Source organism: Sphaerodactylus townsendi, linkage group LG02, assembly GCF_021028975.2.
Source record: "Sphaerodactylus townsendi isolate TG3544 linkage group LG02, MPM_Stown_v2.3, whole genome shotgun sequence".
Classification (NCBI taxonomy): Eukaryota; Metazoa; Chordata; class Lepidosauria; order Squamata; family Sphaerodactylidae; genus Sphaerodactylus; species Sphaerodactylus townsendi.
Genome location: NC_059426.1, coordinates 59,164,240 through 59,187,486, shown reverse-complemented (window position 1 = coordinate 59,187,486; position 23,247 = coordinate 59,164,240). Strand labels below are relative to the sequence as shown.

At 43.4% G+C, this 23,247-nt stretch overlaps 1 protein-coding gene across 2 annotated transcripts; it reads left to right on the top strand.

Annotated features, from left to right (window-relative positions):
• The first annotated feature begins 199 nt into the window (after window positions 1-199).
• EAF2 (ELL associated factor 2) lies at window positions 200-21,709 on the top strand. 2 transcript variants are annotated; one of them, XM_048485617.1, is made up of 6 exons: window positions 200-597; window positions 2,455-2,549; window positions 4,040-4,176; window positions 12,493-12,638; window positions 16,388-16,652; window positions 20,948-21,709. In XM_048485617.1, the coding sequence occupies exons 1-6, from the start codon at window positions 495-497 to the stop codon at window positions 20,952-20,954; spliced, it is 753 nt and encodes a 250-aa protein (XP_048341574.1). In that variant the 5' UTR covers window positions 200-494; the 3' UTR covers window positions 20,955-21,709. The 2 variants fall into 2 exon arrangements, with proteins under 2 accessions (XP_048341574.1, XP_048341573.1); XM_048485616.1 differs by having other exon boundaries at window positions 205-597; window positions 16,388-16,648.
• The last annotated feature ends 1,538 nt before the right edge of the window (window positions 21,710-23,247 follow it).

Below are 23,247 nucleotides of genomic sequence, written 5' to 3'. Positions count from 1 at the left end.
CGTCACACGAGCCGCCCTCTCTTCCCTCCGCCCCGCAAGAGGTAAATTTTGCAACGTCTCGGCTGGCTGACTCCCGCCCCCTAATTTGCACAAACGCCTTCCCTCCTCCTGAGCCCCATCCACTCGATGACTCCAGAAAGAACCTTACCTTTTTTTCTCCCTCAAGAGCACTTTGTAGTGGGCGGGGTTAGTCAGGCTGCGGCAGCCAATGCCAAAATCGAGCCGTCTGTTGCTCGGCTGTTTTCCGGCCTAGATACTCCCCCTACACCGCACTTCGGAAGGGACGAGGATCGCTTCGGCCGCTGAAGGCGAAGGTGTTGGGAGAGGGGGCGCGGCCTCGCGTGGGGAGCGCGTGGCTGGCCCCGCCTCCTCTCCTCCTCCCGCGAGGGAGAAGGAGGCTCCGGCTGAGAGTTCTGGCAGTGCCGGAGAAGAGAGCAGTTGTGGCTGCGGTGCTGCCGCTGCGCTCGCGAAGGCGTTTGTGAGGGGCGCGCGGGATGAACGGGGCGGCCTCGCGCCTGTTCGATTGCAAGGAGCGCGCGCTGCTTCTGGGCGACAGTTTTGAGAGGCAGCCGCGTTGCGCCTTCCACACCGTGCGCTGTGAGTGGCGGAGGGGGGGGGGGAAGCGGCTGGAGGGGGGGGCTGAGAACTCCTCGAAGTGGGTTCGAGGGAGACGGTTTGCGGGGCGCCGCGAGTGCTGCTGGGAGAATCCTTAGATCGGGCAGGTAGTTGGACAGAGGGAAGCAAAGAGGTCGTTTTGCAGACAGGCATCTTTGCGTAGATTTGAAACTCCGTGTTAAGAAAAAACGGCATAAAAGATGGCCTGAGTTCAAAACAAACGCTGAAGCCTTGGAGAAGGAGGAGTTGGCGTGAGCATTGGGGACTGATGCCCAGGTTGTGGCTCAGGAGAGGGAAACACTTTTGGGATAAGAAGTGGTGCCCAAGCAGGACATTTTGGGAAGTGATGGGCACGTCAGGGCTGGATTTTTAATTTTTAAAAGTAGGTTATTATGATACATGTTAATTTTTTAGAAATTATTTGGGAAAGCTCCAAGGCAGTGTGGTCTTGTTTTCAGAGTAAGTGTAATACTTCGTTTGAAAAGGGTCATGTATGAAGACATTATGGAGTATATTTTTTTTGTTTCAGTACTCCAAATGTTATCAAAGCAAAGATTAGCTATTTGTTTAACCAACAGTTTGATCTGTGAATCCTTTTAAAAATCGTTACATGTGTGCATACATGTTCTCCACCAAGTAGACAATGATATGTTGTAAAACAGGGAATCCCTTGAAGTACCTGGGTGTGGTCTGTGGAAATAAGATTTAGGAGATAAGCCCATTTGCCAGATGTTGCCCAAAAATTAGGCTGTGTCCAACAGACAAAAGCAAAAGGCAAAACAGACAAAAGCAAAAGGCAAATAATAATAATGGCTTGTTTCAGCATGGTATTTGTAAACAAATATGTATTTCAGGTTGTTGAAGCCAAGTGGTATAAAAACACACATTTTCTTACCCACCTTACTAGATTTTGTAGATAATACATATATATCCCATGCTATTGAACCTTTCGTTTATGAAAGCATACAAAGCAGGCTTCATCTGTCAAAAATCAGGACATTGACAGGTGTAAGATTCAGTTTCATAATATGTAATAATTGTATAGTTTTGAATAAACCTTGTTCCTACTTTTTTGTACATAACTAGAATAGCAGTTAGGAGTTTCACTTGTTTTAGCAGAGACCCTCTAATTTTATATACTGAAGATAAAGACCCATTGATTTGCAACTATATGGAAGCTGCAGATCTGCTTATTCAAAATATATTTAAACATGTTGTGCACTGTCATTTATTAACTGGCTTAGTTGTCAAGACTATCACCACAGTAAAAATAAAAGCCAACAATAAACATGCTAGATGTGCTGACAATTTCCTAACCTTTTAAAATGTTTAGTAATGAGAAACCATGTGTTACATTTTTTTAATGTGCAGAATTCTTATATTTAAAAAAGAATATTTCCAGTATCTCAACTATTTCTTGTTTTGTAAAGGTATGATCTGACTGTATATTTAAGCTATTGTTGTATTCCCTGCTGTAAGCATTTGGGGATAATTCAAACTGCACTTGCCTTTTTTTTTGGACAACTTGGTAATAGTTTTCTTGAATTTTACTTTTTTCCAATTGTTTCTTGAATGTGGGAAATAAAAAATAATACTCCTTATGGGAAATAATTACCCTTTGTTGGATTTGTTCGGTCCTTGTGTGAAAAAATGTAAGATATATGTTAGCCAGATGTTCTGGACTGTAAATGCTGCAGGTTCTTGGATAAGATTCTAAGTAAATCTGTATTAGAAAAGATATCATTTAAAAGAGTCAGCACTTTTCTATCTTGGCTGTAAATGCATTTAAAGGAGTCCTAAAAAGCACACCCATTACTTGCTTTGTTATTTTCTTCTTAGATGACTTCAAACCTGCGTCAATTGATACATCCTGTGAAGGAGACCTTGAAGTTGGTAAAGGTGAACAGGTGACAATAACGTTACCAAATATTGAGGTAAGAATGAATTAAGAAAAGAGTATCGCTTATGTCTTTTAAGTACTGACCCTTCTGGAATTTAAAAAGTATCATGGCAACCATATTTCCCATCGTTATGCCTGTGTTTCTTATCCCACACAGTGAGAAGGCCCGATGTACTTTTTCTAAAATGTGCATTGGGCAGCCGTAGCCATTTAAAATTCCACAAAAGTGTCCTCAAGTATGTAGGAAACTGTCTGTCTGTTTGTTTAGTCTGTATTTGTTTAATGTTTACTGTTGGAAAACCAGTGTAATTACTGTAGACGTAATTGCTGTATATCCTGTGAAGTAGAACTTCTTTCCCTGTAAGAATGTCTGTGGCTACAGCCTTTGTGAGCTTCTCTGTCACTGACAATCTGAGCTATCAGGAACAGATTCCAAGAGTGTGAATAAAGGAGAACATTATGTTGATACTATAACTACAATAGCAAAGAGGAGCGAATAAATTATATTTGGATAATTGAGCCTGTATTGAGTTTACTCTCTAGATACATTGGTTCTAATTGGATGGTAAATTTTGGAGGAGGATGGCTGTCACTAGAACAGACAGGAAGTTGAAATTTACCTGCCTTCTGATTAATAGTAGGAATCAGCCAGCAATCACCGTGCCCCTCCAGTGAAACAGAACTTCCTCACTTTCCATTTTATGAGGATAACTCCTTGCCCTTTCCCATAGCCTGCCTAATACATTTCTTATTATTTCTCAATATCTGGTATATCATTCCCCTTATTCACTCTGGTGACCAAAAAGTTTTCTACATTCTTGTTTATTGCTAGGACAGATTAGAGAGACAGGTTGTACTCATGAGTGAATTATTCTAGGCAGCGTGGTGATTTGTGTTGGTGAAACAAGCACAGCATCATTTTAAAAGATTTGAGAATATCATTAAAAAAATAGGTAGCTTATTTATGAAAAATTTTGCATTCTTGAAATTTTGCAAGACCAGGTCCCTTGCTTTCTGAAAGCTCTTTGACATGTTGTTTTGGTATGATTTCAGAAAACAAATGGATAGTTCTATCTGTGGTAATGGTTGATTGCTGTTGCTGATGCCAACAAGGACTTAATTTTGGACTGTGACTAGCATATTGTCCCAGTTTTGTATTTAAGTTGATAGTTATGTAATTATGACAAGTGAATAGAATGAGTCACTTCTCTCATATACATGCACATCCCAGATTTGAAATCAAACATCATGTAACAAACCTTGGAACAGCATAAAAATTGGTTTAGTTATTAAGCCAGTTTATTTGAGTTGTAAGTGTGCAGTTTTTTGTGATCATTTCAAATTCCTTCATAACCCATTTGGTATCCAAGAGTGGCTATTTTATAATCATGAAATAGACGCTTGTGAAGCATTGTTGTGAAATGTACAGGATCGTTCATTGTGAAGTCAACAACTATTCCCCTAGGAAAAATGTCACTCTTTAATTGCCTACAGTAGTAGTATTTTTTCTCATTTTGCAAAAAGGGTTCAACTCCACCTGTAACAGTTTTCAAGGGCTCCAAGAAGTCATACCAAAAAGAATGTGTATTGATTGTTAACCATGACACTGGAGAATGTAGACTTGAGAAACTGAGCAGCAACATCACTGTGAAGAAGACCAGGTGGGTGAAAGTTGCTGTTTCTTTACTCATTATGAAAATGTTGTAGTTAAAGTAAGCATAGCCAAATTAGGAAACAGAACAGATAACTGAAACATCCTTAACAGAGCATTTCTTAAACTTTCAACTGCAAAGGTACATTTTGTATTTATTTTGAGGAGAAGTACATTTGTTTCTCATTAATCGATTTAACCATTGAAGCCTTGAATGGAGCCCTGTCTTGGTGTCCTACCCTATCCTCCCACCAAGGGCAGTTTTTACAATATCTCTCTAGCCATTTTTGCATGGCAAAATTGCACCGGTGTGAATCCAGGAAATATCCTTGTGCAGTCAAGAATTCTGCACGGCTCCTGGAGCTGCAGCGTGTCTGCCCCAGCGTCGGCCAATTATATTGCCTTTGCTCCCTTACTTTCAAACATCGCTAGCAAGGTGTTGCTTTTTAAATATCCCTGTGTGACCTCGCTGCCGTACAAACACCACAGGAGAAGAACCAGGGCAGAACTAGTGTATTTTTCCTGCCTTGCCATTCTGGCCCACCCAATATTTTCTGTGCCTCCCCTCCTCCTCTGTCGCACCCAGCCATGCCGTGCACCCCCTGCAGGTGGCTCGCCTAGCCAGCCCGCGCTCTTGCTTTCCTTTCCCGAGGCTGGAGCGGGGAAGGGGCCGGCTGGGGACAGCGGGCCCTTCTCCTCTGTCGCTCCCAGCCAAACCTGGTGCCCACATCTCAGAAAACGTGCCCTGTTTTTAAACAGGACTGCCCCACAATTTCACAACATCGTAAGTCACAGAAACTGGCTCGAAGCCAGAGGACCCAGCCCTTCCCTGGGCATGGGACAACATGCCCCTCAGTCCATTGCAAAATATGCAGGTGCGGCTTGACTCCTTAGAGGGGCAGCTGTGCTGGGGCAGGAAAAGTTGTTTCTGCAGGGAGGCCAGGTTTTGCTGGCAAAGTGGGAAACAAAACCAAGGGAAACAAAACCAAGGTGGAGGGGGAATGCCAACATTCCCCCATTCCCAGGGCCGAAATGCCACCCCCCACCAGGAGGGGTATGCTATCTACATCGGGGGGGGGGGGCATGTAGTAATGCACTGCTGACCCAGCAGCACCGTGGTAGAACGTTGGGACGCCAACGGACCTACGGCCTTCTGGTCGCACCGCACCCCCACTCCTCATCCCCCTATGAGTCACGGGTCATGAACTGTCTGGCTCAGTCACCGGGCGCAGGGACAATGGTCTTGCCCCCAGGTGAGGATTAGGCTCAGCCGGCTCGGCTCCTCTCGCCGCGTAGCCAGGTGAGATCATGCATCACATGATGATCTCCAGGTCTCCCGGTCTCCCGCTCATCTCCCTACCCACCTCCTTTACACGCCCACAATGAAACCCTAATAAAAGGTGCCAGAGACCAGCACCAGGAGGCAGAGTTGTCCAGGATCCACGAAATCCCGCTGGCTTCCTGTTGCTGACGGCTCTCCGCCAGATGAAAGAGCCTCCTCCACGTCTTCTATTCCTCAGCCGGCATTACCCTGCGGGGTTGACGCTACAAGCTGGTGCCGAAACCCGGGAGATCCTCTAACCTCCACCCTGCTCACCGCATTAAGCCTCGGGAAAGGGCCAGCGATACCGAAGTCCGCTGGATCGGCAAGCTCATCCAGGGACCACCGTTTCGACCCAATATCGCCTGTCCTTCTGGATCGGCGCATCCAGAGTCGCATGCGTCCTAGGACACTCTCTCGTCCGACGGAACATCAGAGTATGTGGGGAGCTTGCAAAAGCAGGGCTTATGACAAGCACGCTGATCTAACTGAAAGCTGCTACGCTTAAATGCGGCAGGGTCCCCAGAAAGAGAAGGGAGCCGCGCAAATTGGGTGAGGAGATTGAAGCTCAATGTCCATGGTACCCAGAGGGGGGGACATTGAATCTTAAGGACGGGGAAAACATCGGGCGCACTCTTCGGCATTGAGCCTCGCGCTACCGATGTCGCTGCTAATGACGCGGAGGCAATGTTATGTCGCCATCAGCCTGCAGACCTATGGCTCCCTTTGCCGTAGGCCGCCCTCCTTTCGGGATCTTTCACCTTCAATTTCAACCTCGGAATTTTCTCTATCCACTAAATTGGACGCCTGTCCTCCTTCTGCCCCCCCTTGCTCCTTTTCTTCGCCTATTTCAAACTTCTCCTCGCTGCTCAGCCGCCCCTTCTCCTTGTTCCTGGCCTTTCATTTTCCGAAGGTTACTGCACCTCCGCCAGCGCCATTTAATGGCGCTGGTTTTCAAAACTCTCGTGAGAACGTATTAGCCACGCATCTGCAGAAGAAAGAAACTCCTGACGGAAGACGATGCCGAGAGTTTTGCATTATGCCCCGCCCACTTCACAGATACCGAGGGGGAGGGTGCATGGCGTCATTCAAGGGTTGTCGAGTAAATTCCTTTAAACTATAACATCCTCACTGAGTTCGCGAAAAGCGAAGCGTGACGTGGGAGTCACTCAGCTCCCTATGTGAGAGGCATGCCAGGAGGCGGTCGCTGAGGAATCACTTAATGGCTCCGGACGACTGGAAGACCACCTTCCGCATGCTCCTGAGCCCTGTACAATTTGTAGATCTGGGTGAGCGAAGTTCCCGCCAGCAATGCTTTAGCAGGGCAGTCGGCTCCGGCGGCGCCTACATTGCCGCACAGCTTTACGGCTTCGATGCCTTCAGTAACTCTGCAACAATCAGATTGTTCCGTCGTGGCTCCCCTTACGGTCGCCTTCTTGAATGCGCTTCTACAAGGCGCTTTTGAAAGTCCCCAACACCTAGGCGAGCCAACCCAAAGTTTTCTCTAGCATCTCGCAGAAGCCCTGGTGAGCCCTATGCTGAGTTTGTAAAATGGCTCCAGGAGGCCCTCAAGAGGCAGGTTGACAACTAGGAGGCCCAGGGCTTAACTCCTTAAGCGCTTTGCCAAGGAGAACGCCTCATGGAGTGCCTTAGAGCTATCACAGTAGCTTCCAGGGAAGAACCCGAAGCTGGCCGACATGCTTCAAAGCTTGCCAGGATATCGGGTCTTTTCGCCTATCAAGCCAGCTCTTCTAGCCGCCGCCTTCTCCGCTGCCATGGCTATGAGACAGCCCCGAGACGAAGTGTCTCCACCAGGTGCAAGCCAGGACATTTCCCGAGGAATTAGAAGCTGCCCGGCGGGGGGGCCTACAACTCCTGACGGAAGAGGGTCTCTCCCCAGAGGGCTAAGACCCCCAGGAAAGCCCAAGACCGGGCGCCTCCCAATGCCCGCTGGGGAGGCCTCGCGCTCGGGCATCTCCCCAGCCCGGAACCAAGATCCGCGACCTCAAACCCTTCCCCCGGAGCTCCCTTACGAGATCTTCGGGCTGCCCCAGTTTCAGTATAGTGATCCCATCCCCACGGAGACCATTGGGCTGGTCTTGCCAGCTTGCTCCCCCCCTACGCCTATAGCCTCCTGCTCTGCTAACTACTTCTACTTCCAAAGTCACCATGCCTCCACCAGTGCCCCCCAGAATGGCACGAGATTTCAAAAATTTCTGCAGAGTCCACAGTCACTGAATTGCAACAGAAAGGAATGCTGACGGAAGAGGATCGCCGCTTTTGAGCTCTCCTCAGAATGCCCCATATAGCCAATCTACAGGACAATGAGTAAGTATTGAAAGGGGAAGATGCTCAGACAATGGCCTTAAGCCAAAAGTCCTTCGCGGAAGAAGAAGCCCCCTTGCCCTCTCTCCTTCCAGCTGTAAGGTTCAAACCAGATCTCATAGCCTCTGAGCCTGTGCAAAGCCCTAAGCCTCAAAGCTCCCTTTGGAAATGGCAGCAAAATCGCCAGTACCTCAGAGAGAGAGCAAGATTCCCAAATCAGAGTTGCAACTCTCCTCGGCACTTTATATGTGCTCTGTATGACTATGTATGTCCTGTATGTCCTGCCCCCTTTCAAGAGACTCCCTAAAGTTCTCCCCTCATAAGAGGGATTTTTCCATTGCTTCTAAGCCATGCTTTTGTGCTTCCAATTAAAGTTTTTCTCCTTCTGATTATGTGTGCCAATGCCTTGAAAGGTCCCCGCTTCATTGCTAAGCATCAACTCTAAAATAACAGGACGCAGCTCGTGCATACCTCCTAGGAGGCCGATGGGACTCTGCTTCTGGCCAGCCTCCATCTTAGTTTAAAACCCTCAAAAAACTCTTCTTCAAACCTTTCCCTTTTGGAGAACCTTTTCTCTTCGTTCATCTGAGGCCTACACTGCTACACATTGGCGTGGCGCCAGTTACATATGAAGCCAAAATCATTTTCATGCTCCCACATTCTCTGCTGAGGCGCTCCCTGGCTAAGTCACAGTGCCAAGGGGGGTCTCTCAGCCAATACCTATCTGCATACAGCTCTCCATGAAGGTAGGAAGCTAGCTCAAACCGGCCAAAGTCTCCTTACAGGAGGGGAAGGTAGAGCTGACTTCCAAAACCCTTCCCCACTTCTTTTCCTGCATCAATCTCTCCTTCTCTCCTCATGGGCTGATTCCATCTCTATCTCTAGATCTGGGATCTGACAAAAGGTTTTTCTTGCAAAACCCCTCTCAAATTGCTCACAGGATCAAACCCTCCTCAAGCCCAGGAACTGTTTTCTTTGCATCTTTCTCTAAATCTTTCCTATAGATGCTATAATACGGATATGACTATAATTGTGAATTGTTCAAGCTGCTTTTGGTAAAACCCACACCTCTTAGACGGTGATTGGGATTGTTTTACAAACAAACATCCCCGACCTGGATACATGACCTCTCCCTCTTCTCCTAAGCCTTCGGGCAATTCCCTGCCTTGTATCTCTTAACGTTTTGAATGTTGCAAGTGATCGTTGTCGGAATGGGCCAACTGCTTCTAACGAAAAGCTTCTACAAAATTAAACGAAAGAAAGGGGAGTAGTTCCCCCCCCCCCTATCGCACTCCAATCAAGGTCTCATCCAGCAGACCATATCCAAAGTACTCTTCTCTATTCTCTATCTATCAAAAAAATTGCCTGCCCCCCCCACCTTCAGGGCTCGGACTTTCCCATTGTCATCTATAAGAACTTAACCCAGCCAGCACGCTAAAACCCCTGGGAAAAAAAGCGCTGCCATTTTTCTCTCTATACAGGAGTCCAGCTCGCCATGCCAGGCCAGCTCCCATCCCGGAGATGGGAGCGGGGCCTCCCTGGAGGAATTCCGACCCCGCCGCCCTGTCGAGGGGTCTGGACAGTTCCCCAGCCTGGGCCGAGATGGGAGGGATCTCTCCTGAAACCACCACACCCATTCTTCCACAAGGATCACAGCCCCATGGGGCCACCCCTCTGGGGGGAACGGCATGCCCTGGGCCAGCTGTGGCTCAGAGGCTGATGCCGGGCAGTTGCTCCTCATCTGCTACAATCGCTTATTCTCTCTCCCTCTTCGTCACTCTTCACATGCTGAAGTTTTCTGAGTTGCAGCCAGGGACATCTCTGAGGATTAACCCTTGGAACTCTCCGCTGTTCTCAGCCGCTTGAATATTGCTTGAACACGCTTCTTCTCTCGCTGAACCTTGCTCGTGAGGGGAGCTCACTCGAACCTGCAATGCTAAAGACTATCTGCAGCTCTCCTCCCTACGCTCTTGAGAAACCCATGGACTCTAACGCCATCGCTCTGTAGTTTCGGTGAAGCCAAACAGCAAGAGCCATGCATTGGACAATTATGCAACCACGGGTTGCCTTTCTGCCTTACATCTAGCCTATGCGTACTTCGCTGTTTTAGCTATGATTATTGTTTTCTACTTATATGATGTCGCCCATCTACAAACATGCATGTCTTGTATATATTGCTGCCAACGCAATGTCTGATGCCTTGCTCCCTCATGCCCATTATTGAGCCGACCACTCAAGGGAATTGCTGGAGTACTAAGGACCCGACTCGATTATTGAAGTTACCGTATGCCTTAATTTTAGAAGTTATCGTTTTCGCTGTTGCGTATTCTCGCCCACCCGCCTCGCCGGGACTCACTACCGCCATCTCACCATTGTTTTGCATCAGGCTTCACCTCAGGAGCCCAAGCACCGGTGCCGCTCCGCCCCTCCCCTCGACCCTTCTTTGTCGGAGCGGCGCAGCGGCTCTTAGCCAAGGCGGAGTATGTTTCCCTTGCGACTCCCCTCGTGGGAAGTCCCCGGACTTGTTTCATGTAACACTCAAGATTATCGGCCGCTTCTGGCCTGTGCCCCTTGCGCAGTCTACCAACCCTACCTCCACCGCTCTGGATGCCCTGGCCGCCGAGCAGCAGGAACTTCGTCTTACCTTAGATAATCGTGTCAGCTACCGACATTTATTGCTGCTGCATCACCAAGGTTGTGAGAATGCACGCATATGTGTTGCTTTAATCTCTCTGATAATTCCCAATTGATTCATATGAAAGTGCGCCAATTGCTGGAAGTTGTATCTAATCTTGGAAGTATGATGTTTTGCCCCATTGGTGGTCAGCCCTCTGGAGCTGGCTGTTGGGAGTGATGGTTGAGTGCTATTGTATTGTGCTCTGCATTGGTTTAATTGTATGCCTCAAGTATCGGATCTTGCTCTCGCTCAATGTATGTCTAATATTGCCTGTAAACCCATGTAAGAAGCCCCTCGAATTTCCCTTACCCCAGGAACTGCTCCTCCTAATGTTGTCAAGCAGCTCGGCCAGCTTGACCAGACGGGCGAGGAGACAAGCGGCCCCTTTAAATCACCCCTTAGGCATTTCCTCGTCCTTTCTAAAATAAAAAAAGGAGGAGATGTAGTAATGCACTGCTTTGACTCCAGTTGTTAACCGTGGTAGAACGTTGGGACGCCAACGGACCTACGGCCTTCTGGTCGCACCGCACCCCCACTCCTCATCCCCCTATGAGTCACGGGTCATGAACTGTTCGGCTCAGTCACCGGGCGCAGGGACAATGGTTCTGCCCCCAGGTGAGGATGATTAGGCTCAGACGCCACGCTCCTCTCCGCGACGTGAGCCAGGTGAGATCATGCATCACATGATGATCTCCAGGTCTCCCGGTCTCCCGCTCATCTCCCTACCCACCTCCTTTACACGCCCACAATGAAACCCTAATAAAAGGTGCCAGAGACCAGCACAGGGCAGAGTTGTCAGGATCACGAAATCCCGCGCTTCCTGTTGCTGACGCTCTCCGCCAGATGAAACCTCCTCCGCGTCTCGCCTATTCCTCAGCGACGACCCTGCGGGGTTGACTACAGGGGCATCTCTCCTTTACAGAGGAAATGCCATTTACTGCTCACAGGTGGAATGCCATCTCATTTCTTGCAGGTGTTGTATTTCCTATCTGGGGAATACCATCTCTGCTTGCAGGGATGGAGGAATGTCATCTTACTTCCCTACAGTGGAGGCAATGCCATCTTCTTCTTTTCTTTCTTAATCCACTGTTTCTTTCTCTGTGAAAGTGAGTGGGGGATTGGGGGAGAATGATGCCGTGTGTGACATGACCAGCAGCCAATCAGAATGCGGGAAACCGAGGTTGTCTGCGCATGCGTGGAACAGATTGCGGGGCAAATGAAAAAAGCCCTGTGCTTGTGTGGAAACAACTGGAGCATTACAGGGGCAGAAGTGGAGATCCGTGTAGAGGTACAAACGGGGGCAAAATTGATCTGGTACGTGAGATCCCGGTTCCATTCCGATGCAATTTTGCCGTGCAAAAATGGCCTCTGGCAACTTTCCTGAGACATGCTTGAGATCCCTGGAGCCCTGCACTCAGACAAATGTAGCATTCTCTGTGTTGGTGAGATTGTCAAACGTATTGAACCAAATGTTATTTAGCTCTCAATGGTATTGGGCTGCATATGAAACTATTTTTATGAAGCATAAATCACTTTTAATTCCACGTTCATTCTTATCAATAATGGATGCTTTTTACTGTGACTTTGCTCATTATGGGTAATGAGGGGATGATGTATTAATAAACTGGCTTTCACAGATGGAAAGATTTCTGTCATCTGAATAAGATTTTCTAGCCTGCCTCTGCCTAACAGCCCCAAATACCTCCTCAAATGCTGCTCCCTTTGGGGGGGAGGGGTGCTGCAACAGGTAATGAGAGGCAAAAATTGAAATCTCACCCACAGAAATCATTCTGTCCACAGAAATGCTCCATTGGCTCTGACATCCATGACTTCCACTTCTAGTAAAATGTAGTGAAAGCTATAATTTGATTCACACAGTTGTAACTGGATTTAAGCCTCTTATTCAATTCGGATTGTTTTAAAACATTTAGAAGAGTTCACAGTCTCTAGAACTAGAACTTTGTTCTTTGAAGACATCTGAAAAGTCTAACCCTTTCACACAGAGGTGAAGGAAGCAGTAAGGTCCAGTCTCGTATCGAGCAGCAACAGCAACTAATGCGAAGTGCAAACAAGATTTCAAACAGTGTTAAATGTTCTACTCCCAAAGAAAAGATGTCTCCAACTTCTCCTATGGATGATATTGAAAGAGGTAAATTATGACTACATTTCTTGTTAAAAGCTTATGCTGAGGCTCAAACTTTGCAGTTTCAGAATTTAGAGATTGCAATTTAACTTTCATGTTCTGCAGATGTTACTTTGCATTTCATTCATGTGGAGTGTGAACTTGCTAGCCACATGTTTTAGTAGCACAATATGTGTGATTGCTGTATCATGTGAATTGGTAACAGGAAGTTTCTTTGCATGTATAGCTTCCATTTTCATGAATGAGGTCCGCATGTTGGCCAGTTACTGTGTTAACTGCTATTACGTCTCTGAAATATGGATTGGTGGTCTCTTACCTGACTCTTACCACCTCATTTACCGGATCTGTGTCCCTGGAGACATTTAAGGTCTCATAAATGAATATTATTCTATTAAAAATCTGTTGCAAATTGAAAACTGGCTGAAGTTCTAGTTTCCTTTGGAGATAATTCTTTCTTTCTTTCTTTTTGCCTGCAAGGGCATTAATAATGATCTGTTATTGCAGTCTGAAGTCGTGCAACTCAGTTACAATATGACCAATAAATCTTGCTGCTTTTTGGAAACTTATCTTGACTTGGGGTATTGCAGAGGTGGTATTGGCAGAATCAGTCCTCTGAATGGTACAACAAATCGCAAATTGGTTCACTAATTGTTTGGGTTGGTGGTGGTTTGTAATCCATTTATTAAAGCATAGATTGAGTTATTAGCAATAAACAGACAAAAATTATGTACCCTGTGTAAAAATGTATCACAGAACAAATAAGTGGTATCTTCACCACATATTTCAGATTCAGTTGGTTTTAATCAGATTTAGTAACAATATTGCTTAAGGGGATATCAAAATTATCTATAATTTGCCATTTTTAAAAAAAAGCTAAACCTTGTTTATGCAATGTTTTCCTCCCAGGACAAATCAATGGATTCAGGTAATGATGGCAGTGCCACCCCATTGGGAAAGAGGCTATCTTTATGTATATAACCAAAAAGGAACTGAAGGGTCTTTCTGTACATTCTCCTGCCTTAAAGATCCTTTAATGGAATAACCTTTTTCATCCAGGCAGTCATAATGTGTACTAAGAAAGGAGAGCAACAGGAATAATCCAGTTCACTGAGAAAAGTCTTGGTAAATAAATTACAGCATATGCACATTCATGTTTGATGCCACTGACTGAGTGTTCTGATTGAAGACTTATTTTCACAAACTGAAGAATTTCAGCAGTTGCTCCAGTAACCCATTCTTGGTGCCTTGTATACAACAGACTGTATACAGACTGTGGTATATCTGCTGTGTCTTTGTTTCCAAAAGCAAACTTTGTTTTCCTTTTCAAGACTGTGTGTGCATTGCCTGCTGCTACAGCAGCTTAGTTGCTGTGAAATTGAGAAAAAGGGGGCATTATATGATATGGAAGAATACTGGTGCAGAAATAATTTGGAAGATAGTTCAATTGTTTTAGTCTGTACTTGGATCTCTACCCATATGGCTCCAAAAATGGTGGCAGTATTCTCTTTTTTGTTTTGTTTTTCCCTTGACTTGCTTTTGTAGTGGTCCCACCTCTCAGCCAGGGGCGTCAAACTTGCAGCCTTCCAGATGTTCATGAACTACAGTTCCCATCGGTCCTTCCCAACATGAGCATTGGCTATACTGGCAAGAGCTGATGGGAATTGTAGTTCATGAACATCTGGAGGGCCACGAGTTTGACACCTGTGTTCAGCTATGTCGCTGCTTCTGAGAATGCTTTCTAAAAGATGAAGGTTTTAATGGAAGAATATCTGGTGGTTGAATATTTTTGTTAGTTATCCAAGATACAAATTACACCCATTCATTAAAAAATCTTTTATAACACTAGCGAGAATGGGTTATGAACTTGACTAAATTGGGTTATGGGTTGTAAACTTGACTAAATTGCCTTGTAAATGTAACAAGTATTCTAGTAGCCTAAATACAACCTTCAGTTAGTCTGGTCAATCAGATGGCTAGACTTCAATGATTGCCTTAAATTTAGATGTGTCCACTTACAGGAAGAAGCAGCATTGGTTTTTATACCCTACTTTACTGTAAGGAATCTCAAAGTGGCTAATAATCACCTTCCCCTCCCCATAACAGGTACCTTGTGAGGTAGGTGTGGCAGAGAGAGTTCTGACAAAAATTGTGACTAGCCCAAGGTCACCCAGCAGACTTCATGTGGACAAGTGGGGAATCCAACCTGGTTCTCCAGATTAGAGTCTGCCGCTCTGAACCACTACACCATGCTGGCTGTTTCATTTTATGAAATCAGTTCTGGTCTGTGGTCAGCAAGGTGACTCCAGAAACCTCTAGCGGTTGTAAAATAATGCAATATACTTTATTCTGAAAATATATAATTCATTAGTTGGAATATTTCATTAATTCAAGTATACAAAACATACCACTGGAGCCTGAGGAGGTAGAAGGTGTTAAATTAATGCTAGCAGATGGTATCTATATTTATTGATAATAAGGATATCCTTGTGAGGCAGGATCGTTAAACACAATACCAAAAAAAGGGTCTTTGTGCATTTTCCCCCCTCGCAGATAAATTCTGACCAGAATGTCTTGCCTTTAATTCTCTGAACTACTACTTAAAAGCAGCTGGAACTTAAGGGGAGGACATTCACGAACAAATTAGAACTGACAATTTTCTCTAGGGTTGGTTGGTTCAGTTGGAACTTGTTCTGAGTGACTCGTTAATTCCCAAAGCAATCCCCCCTTGCATACATGCAGAGGCTGTCAATTACACCATTGCACATGAAGCCTGTTACCTGATAGTTTCCTCCTTAGTTTTTGCTTTTATGCAAGCCAATAAAAGTGAAAGGTCCTGGGTGAACATTTACATTATAATAATAAAAATTGGGCATATAAATAACTAAAATGGAATTTTGCTGTAAAAACATTAATGCAAAATTCAAAGAAGAGATTTATTAGATTAGCAAAGGCTCTGATTTTCTGCTAGTCCTTCCTTTTCCCCCACTCTTTGCTTGGATTATTTCATATTTAGTTACTTACCTGATGATTATAAGAGCTTTTCAGAGCAAATCTTCAGATAGATATTAATAATCTGAGTGCATTCACATGGCTGCTTGAGACCATAGCGGTCATGTCAAGCCATGCTAACTTTTACCCATATGAGCAGGAACAGGGCTGGTTATTTTTAAACAGCACTGAGTCTGGGTTGGCTTTTTGCTTGCTAGTGCAACAGGCTCAAAGACTTCGATTGCAAAGTTGACTCAATATGATTGCTCACGGAAGTCATTTTTTAATGTGATCGGCTCATCTTAATCGTGCAGGTATGGTCCACTGAACAATTACTTCTATGGCTGTGATCATTTGATCAAGTTCAAAGGCTGGTGGAATAAGACTTGTTGCCTAATGGGGTTGTCGTACAATGTGGACAGCCTTGTACTTTTTGGTTTTCCCCTGTCACCACCAAAGGTTGTCTTATTATCCAAAAAGTGGTACTATTATCTTTTTCTTTAACCCCCAACCTGCATCCTAGACTAGAATGTTTGAATTTGTGATATATCCCAGTTCAAGATTGCCATACTATCTGTACACTATGGTAGCAGAAATATATACAAGAGAGAAAAACCTTATCTCATTGTCAATTATTTAGTTAACTCCAATATACATTTCCCATTTTAGTTATACCCTTAACTTTGTACAGTAGTTGTATAAAACCATCAACTTTTTCCTGTTCATCTTGGAAATCCTTATTTTCCTTACTTAAACCTTATTTTCAGAGCTCAAGGCAGAAGCTAAACTTATAGAACAGATGAGTAGCGATGATAGTTCGTCAGAATCAAAGAGTTCATCATCATCTTCAACCAGTGAAAACAGTTCTAGTGATTCAGAAGATGAAAAGCCATCCCTTCCTTTGTCAATGCCGCACTTGCAGACACAGCCTCCTGTGTCTGCTATATCACATCATCAGACCTTCCATAATATCGATACTGGATATAACAGAAGTAAAGAGAACAGCGGACACGTGATGAACACATTGCGTAAGTAAGCAAGGAGAACGCATTGCTATAGTTGGACCTCGGGAATGTGAAAGGAAACTGCATGTTTTATAAAAGTTAAGCCATGTCTGGATATAAGGCTTTGGTCTACTAAGATATGGATTAAGAAGTTGCGATAAAAGCTGTGTTGATCACCGATATTCAATTAGAGCTTGTGACATTGTAAATGACTTCTTCAGAGTTGTATGCTTTGAGATAGAAACCAGTAATCTGTACTTGAAGTCCATATTACAATTTCCTCAGAACGAACTGTTCCAACATCTGGTGCAATTTGATCTAGCTTCCATTGAATCACAGAATGATAGATCTGTTTGTAAGACCAAACATGCTTAGTTTCAACATTAGAATATCGACATATGCATTCTTTGTTATTTATGTACATAACACTTATACATGTTATGTATGTACATAACACTTATACATGTATTCTCAACAGTAGAGTTAATAGGGAAAGACTACTAGCAGAACTCCTTTATTCTAGTTTTGTAGTAACATATGTGGCAATTGGGTGAGAATTCGATAATCCGCTGTAGCTCGTATTATTAAAAAAAGCTTTTTTTATTTTGCAGAAGTTACTGTGTTAATACCTGTAGGCTTGCTGTTTCTTTGTGTAGGTTTTTACTAATAGCTTGGTTCTTTGAACTTGTTTTACAAAGACTTGTTACAAGCTGTTTACGTATTACAAGCAATAGTTATCGATTTGACCATGAAAGCTGCACTAAGTTGCAAAAACAAAAAATATACATCAAAGCCCAGCCTCATAGAAACAGCCTCCTGTGGCTACCAAATAATCATTACCTCATCTGCCACTTCTAAGCCATCACAGAAATTTCTTCTGCATTTTGATTTTATTGAAATAATGTCATTGTTCAGTTAATGAGGACATATTTATGATTGCATATGCACTGTAACTGTGGAAACATTCAAGCCGTAGACAGTCATAGAATCATAGAGTTGGACGAGACCCCAAGGGCCAACAAGATCAAGCCCTTGCAATGCAGGAACACAATCAAATAAATGTTTCTGCAAATATTAAATCTGCACATTTGTGCATCATTCAATACACACGTATATGCTTCCGTGAATCAAGGTGTCAAAATGCAAATACTGTGTTTAAAGATTGATTACGTGAATGTAAAACATCTATGTGTTATGTATTTGCTGCAGATAATGCCAGTGTTTTCCCATTAACTGTAATGTGCAGAACTGCCCTTATTAACGGTTCCTAAAACATTTAACTTAAAAGAAATTTCTGTGAAACGTCACTTCTCTATATGCCTAGGATGGGGTGTTAAAGATGTATGCTGTTTATATGAATGGTGGGGGTGGAAATGAAGTACTGAGAACCATTCTTGAACTATGAAAGTTTAACAGCCCAGTTCAGACAGGGCTGGGATGATGCCACTCCAGCACTGTCCCACCAACTGGAAAAGTTTTTAACAATGGGCTGAAAATCCCCCATAGGTTGGAATAGAGATAGGCCATGAAAATCATGGCGTAACTCCACTCCTGGCTCCATCAGTGCATGGGGCCTGGCTGGAGACTTACTAAGGTCAGCCCTGATCCCAGCCACACAGGCACAGCATTCTATGCTGGTGGACCTAGGCCAGGACAGAGTCTTCCAGGTTGGGCGCTATGGATCCCACTCAGGTAAGTTGCCCCTCCGCTGGCCGTTTGCTCCTTTCATCATCGGAATGGGCACTGGCTCCAGAGAGGGGTCTGCCCCTCCCACTCCGGATTGAACTGTAAACTTTCTAGTTGAAAAAAAAATGTAGTGATCTTAAAACCTTGTTTTGAACTTTTACAGGGGCTGTTGTATGAATGCTAGTCCAACAGCACACTAAACTGAAAGGGTACACAAATTCAGTGTTCCATCTCTGACGACATGGCTACTAGAACTGATAGTATCCTCTTGATCACTTGTCTACATTTGTTTTGTAGTCACACTTGCCCATCACCCCTAATATAGTCCTTCATCATTTATGCAATACCAAATTTCTTAAAAATAGGAAGATACCAAAAATAATGGTAGAACAGTGTATTGTCAAAGGCTTTCATAGCCAGAATTGTACAACATCTCAGCTGGATCATTTTGTAATGGACCTTATTGTACATTAAACAAAAGAAAAGGATGGATTGAGAAGAGGCAGAATAATTTCATTAACAAGTTGACACTGTATCTTCATTTAAATAATCATCCTTCCCCACTTATACTTAGGTGTTACTGTTTTGTTCTTATACTAATATAGTTCTATCCTTATATAGTTCTTATACTTCTAAGAACCATCCCATAATCTAACTAAATCCGTTTCACTGATAGGAATGCTTTCCACCAACAGAAGAGTCTCTTCTATCAGCGGAAGAGCCTGTTATGATGGTAAAAGGCTCCTGAAACAGGAGGAATGCATCATTGTTAACAATATGGACCTGTAAGATCCAACCCAATATCTTGTACTTGGCTATCTGGATGTGTTTATGTTGTTTAATTCTCCAAATCTTGCTTGTTAAATTGGATTCTTCTTCCCTTGGCTTACATAACCCATATGTTATGAAGGATTATCTTAAGAACATAAGAAGAGTCTGATGGATCAGACCAGTCATCCATCTTACCCAGCATGCTGTTTCACACAACAGCCAACCAGTTGCCCCAGATGGCCAATCTAACAGGGCATAGAAGCCAAGGTCCTTCCCTACTACTGCTTCCCAGCATTGGAATTCAAAGCTCTGCTGCCTCTATAGATAAAAGCTCCCTCCCATCACTGTAGTTATAGATGGACCTCTCCTCTTCTCAGTCTGCTTTATGTGGGTTGAAACAGTATTTTCCTATGTGAGTTCCTAAAACAATAAACTGCCACAGGACTCTTTTCTCCTTAGCAACAGACTTTTCCAGCTGTTGTTCTGAAATTTTCTGTAGAAATTTTGCCTTAAAACGAGTTAATAAAATGATAAGAATATTTCCACTTATGCCAATATTAACTTTTTGTCATTATTTATAAAATTCTTAATGTTGAAATTGTCACTGACACCTACTAGGGAGTCCAGCCTCACCTCTTTCCCCATTTTTTTGCACCAAAGCAGATTATGCATGCCTTGAGTTATTCATGCCATTATGTAAGTAAAGACTAATTTAGAGATTCATTGATAGTAACTTTTGGCTTTAAAATTGTTTACAGTCCAAACAGGAAGAACTTGAAGCATGCCAACCTGCCAGAGCACCCTTTGCTGATCTGTTGGCTTAAATTGCCACTCAGAATATTTAATGCCATAATTCATGGGAATCTTCTTTTGCAAACTTTATTGAAATAAATGGTAGTTGCATAAGACTACAGCTTCATCATAATTATAAGGGAGGTTTATGTAAGTTCATAATTTATATCTTTATTGATATAGATATGATGAAAAAGAAAGGACTTGTTTTGTTCAATTTATAGGCGGCCCTTCCCCTTATGGGCTCAGGGCAGTGTTCAACATCAATTGACAATAAAATCCATAAATTCTAATAATATCTAAGTTCCAAATTGCTTCATTGAGGGGAATAATAATTAAAATATGGGCTATATCTCCTTAAAACCTCACTCCCAACAGGACTAGTAGAAGGGAAAAGGAAAGAGGGGGAGGGAAGGAAGGAAAGGGAGGCCGTTAGATGAATTTCATTGCTGACCACTTCCATAAAGCTTGGTGAAACAGCTCTGTCTTGCAGGCCCTGCAGAGTTGTACCAAATCCCACAAGCCTGGGTCTCATTTAAGAGAGTGTTCCGCAAGGCTGGGGCCAGAGTCAAGAAGGCTCTAGTCCTGGTTGAGGTTAACCAGATAGCTTTTGAACCAGAGATCATCATGGCCAAAATATTTGGGGTAGTATCTAGCCAGCCACCCATCAACAGATATAACTGATTGTCATCAGAGTACTGGTTACAACACAGTCTGAAACTGCAGACCAACTTGGCAAGAGGGTGCATATAGATGTTAAATAACATCAGAGAGAGAAATGTCCCTTGAGGGACCCCAATGAGTGCGAGAACCTCTTCCCAATCATGATGAATTTATTACTGTCTGGGCGTGATTTGCAGATCAATTTCATTGCTGCCTTCTGATTTTTTGCTCTAGGTATTCCTCACTAGCCCAAAGCTGTTTTCCAGGCAGGCTGGCGTTAGGAACAGTGGAAATCTAGTTGATCATATGATTATAGTTTCTGAAGATGGCATAAGGAACTGCTAACTTATCATACTATTTCAGAATAGTGTTGCTTTGATTCACTGCTCAGTGATGTTTCTTTAATTTCAGGGAATGATCTCCAGTTAAGTGAATCTGGAAGCGACAGTGATGATTGAGAACATCTTGGGATTATAGAAATGCATCATGTCCCTTCTTGAAGATTTGAGAAGGCACTTATTTTGCACTAAGTTTATATTGACCAAGAGAGAGGACTGTTACCAACTTGGACAATAAAAGTGACTTAATTTTTCTGATTGTCATTTAAAATCAAGTTCAGCACATTCCCTTTTCCATAACTTATTTTAATGTGGCTCTACCAAATATCTGAATTTGGTATTTATTCTTTTTAGCCAGACAGAGTCTAGCCTTTACTACTACCTCTTGTACTTAAACTTTCGGTCGGCTAATTATTATGTATAAGGTAGACGTGGAGGAAGTTCTTGTTTATAATAAACACATTTTTGATTAAGGTTTACCTGGGAACCTTTATATGTTTGTGTAAGTACAAGGGAACAAGCTGTTGAGGTCTATATTTTTAATTCTTGCAGCTAATTATGTTAAATAAATTGCCAAACAATATGGCCAACAACCTAATAATGTGGTGTAATTGTTCAGCAATGGCATTAACAAATTCTTAATTTCCTTGTATAGCACAAGTTTTAGTCTGCAGTCTGTCAAATAGGACTTGATAGACTTTGGCCATTTGTGTAAACTTTGATCAACTTATAGCTGCTTCAGCTTGCTAATTAGATAGTTGCACAACATTCTGTTCAGATCAACACATTCCTTTTAGGAAGATTTCATAAACTTAATAAAATGTTATCATTTCAATTGAAGTCATTGTTTTTATTTGATCCTTTATGTTGGCATTAAGAGTGCCTGGAGAAACTTTTTCTGTACAATATGTGGGTAGTTGCATGCAATTTTGAACTTCTTTTCCTGGATCCTTAAACAGGCCATTACACATACACACACAAAGGGTGCCTGTATAAGCTCTACTTCCAGGTTATATGTGACATTATTTGTTTGGCAGCTTTTATGTAAAAAATAGCTCCCAAGTAGTTTTATGGAATTAACTATAAGATCAATTTGTAGACATTATCTTTTTACTGCTTTCAAGGAGGTATTCAAATTGTGCTTTGGTAATTTGTAGTGTATCCTGCTACCTTGGTGCCAGCCCACAAGTGGTGATGTTGTTCCCTGACCTCTACCCTGCTCTCATCCTCAAGGTGAAGCGCTAGTTCAGCATAAAACTTAGTGTAGTCCAACTGGCAGAGGAAGCTGAGCTTTTAGGAGGGAGGAGGTTGAACAAAACTATGTAAGGAATGGTAAGCCTCTTTTTATAGTTGACAGAGAGAAGCGAACAGGGAGCTGTTTGCTATATGAAAGAATCACAGAGCCCATTTTGTGCTAACCACCTAAGAGACCATGAATAGATAATAAAGGCATGGCAACCTGTCTCTTCATCCTTTCTAAGAAGACAGTTGAGTTTTAAGAAAAGTTATCTGCCTCTTTTCCAAAAGCTGTCAGTGTCGGCATTAAAACCAAGGAAAAAAAATAAGCAATTACAAAGCATAAACACTATATTCAGAAACAATTTTAGTGGGACACATAAAGTAATAGTCATAGACCAGAAGCAGACTGTAAAAACAACTAGACAGATATTTGATTTTTGGCTTGGTGTCTAAAAGACAGCAAAGTAATTGCCAGGGGCAAGAGCATTCCAAAGGCAAGAAACCCCCAGTGGCTCTAGTTGCCACCTACCTAATCTCTACAGGCAGAGGCATGGGAAGAGATCTAAGGAGTGAAGAACTCAAAGCTCCATGTCCTTTGTCCTTTTCCTTTTTAAAAGACAGAACTCCCTAGCAATTGGGCAGAATAGATGCATTATTAGTTGTGTACAAATTAATATGGAGGGCCTCCTACACTAACTTCTCTACAGAAGAAAAAATGCTGCTAGTGGCCTTATATCTTCCTTGTTTGTGATATTTAAAACATTTTTAGGTCACCTTTCTACCCAAGATGGCAGGTTAGCTCAAACTTATTTTTACTGCCTTGAATTGGCAAAAAGCTAACTTTTTGCCTTTCTCTATGAAGAGACATTGGGCTTAACTATACAAAATGCTGGACACTTGCGGGTCCCAGGTGCAACCAGACTTGCAGACAGAAGTACGTTAGAGGGACTCACCTTAAAAAAATCTTGATGGCGTGAGGGAACACTAAGCAAGGGGAAGAGAGAGACATGAAATTGGTGTAAAGCCCCCCCCCCACTTTCTGCTGGTAAATGAAGATAGAAAACTGGAACATCCTCCCCCCCCCCCCCAACTCCACTCCTCGTAGCACTATGCTATGGACACGATGAATCCTAT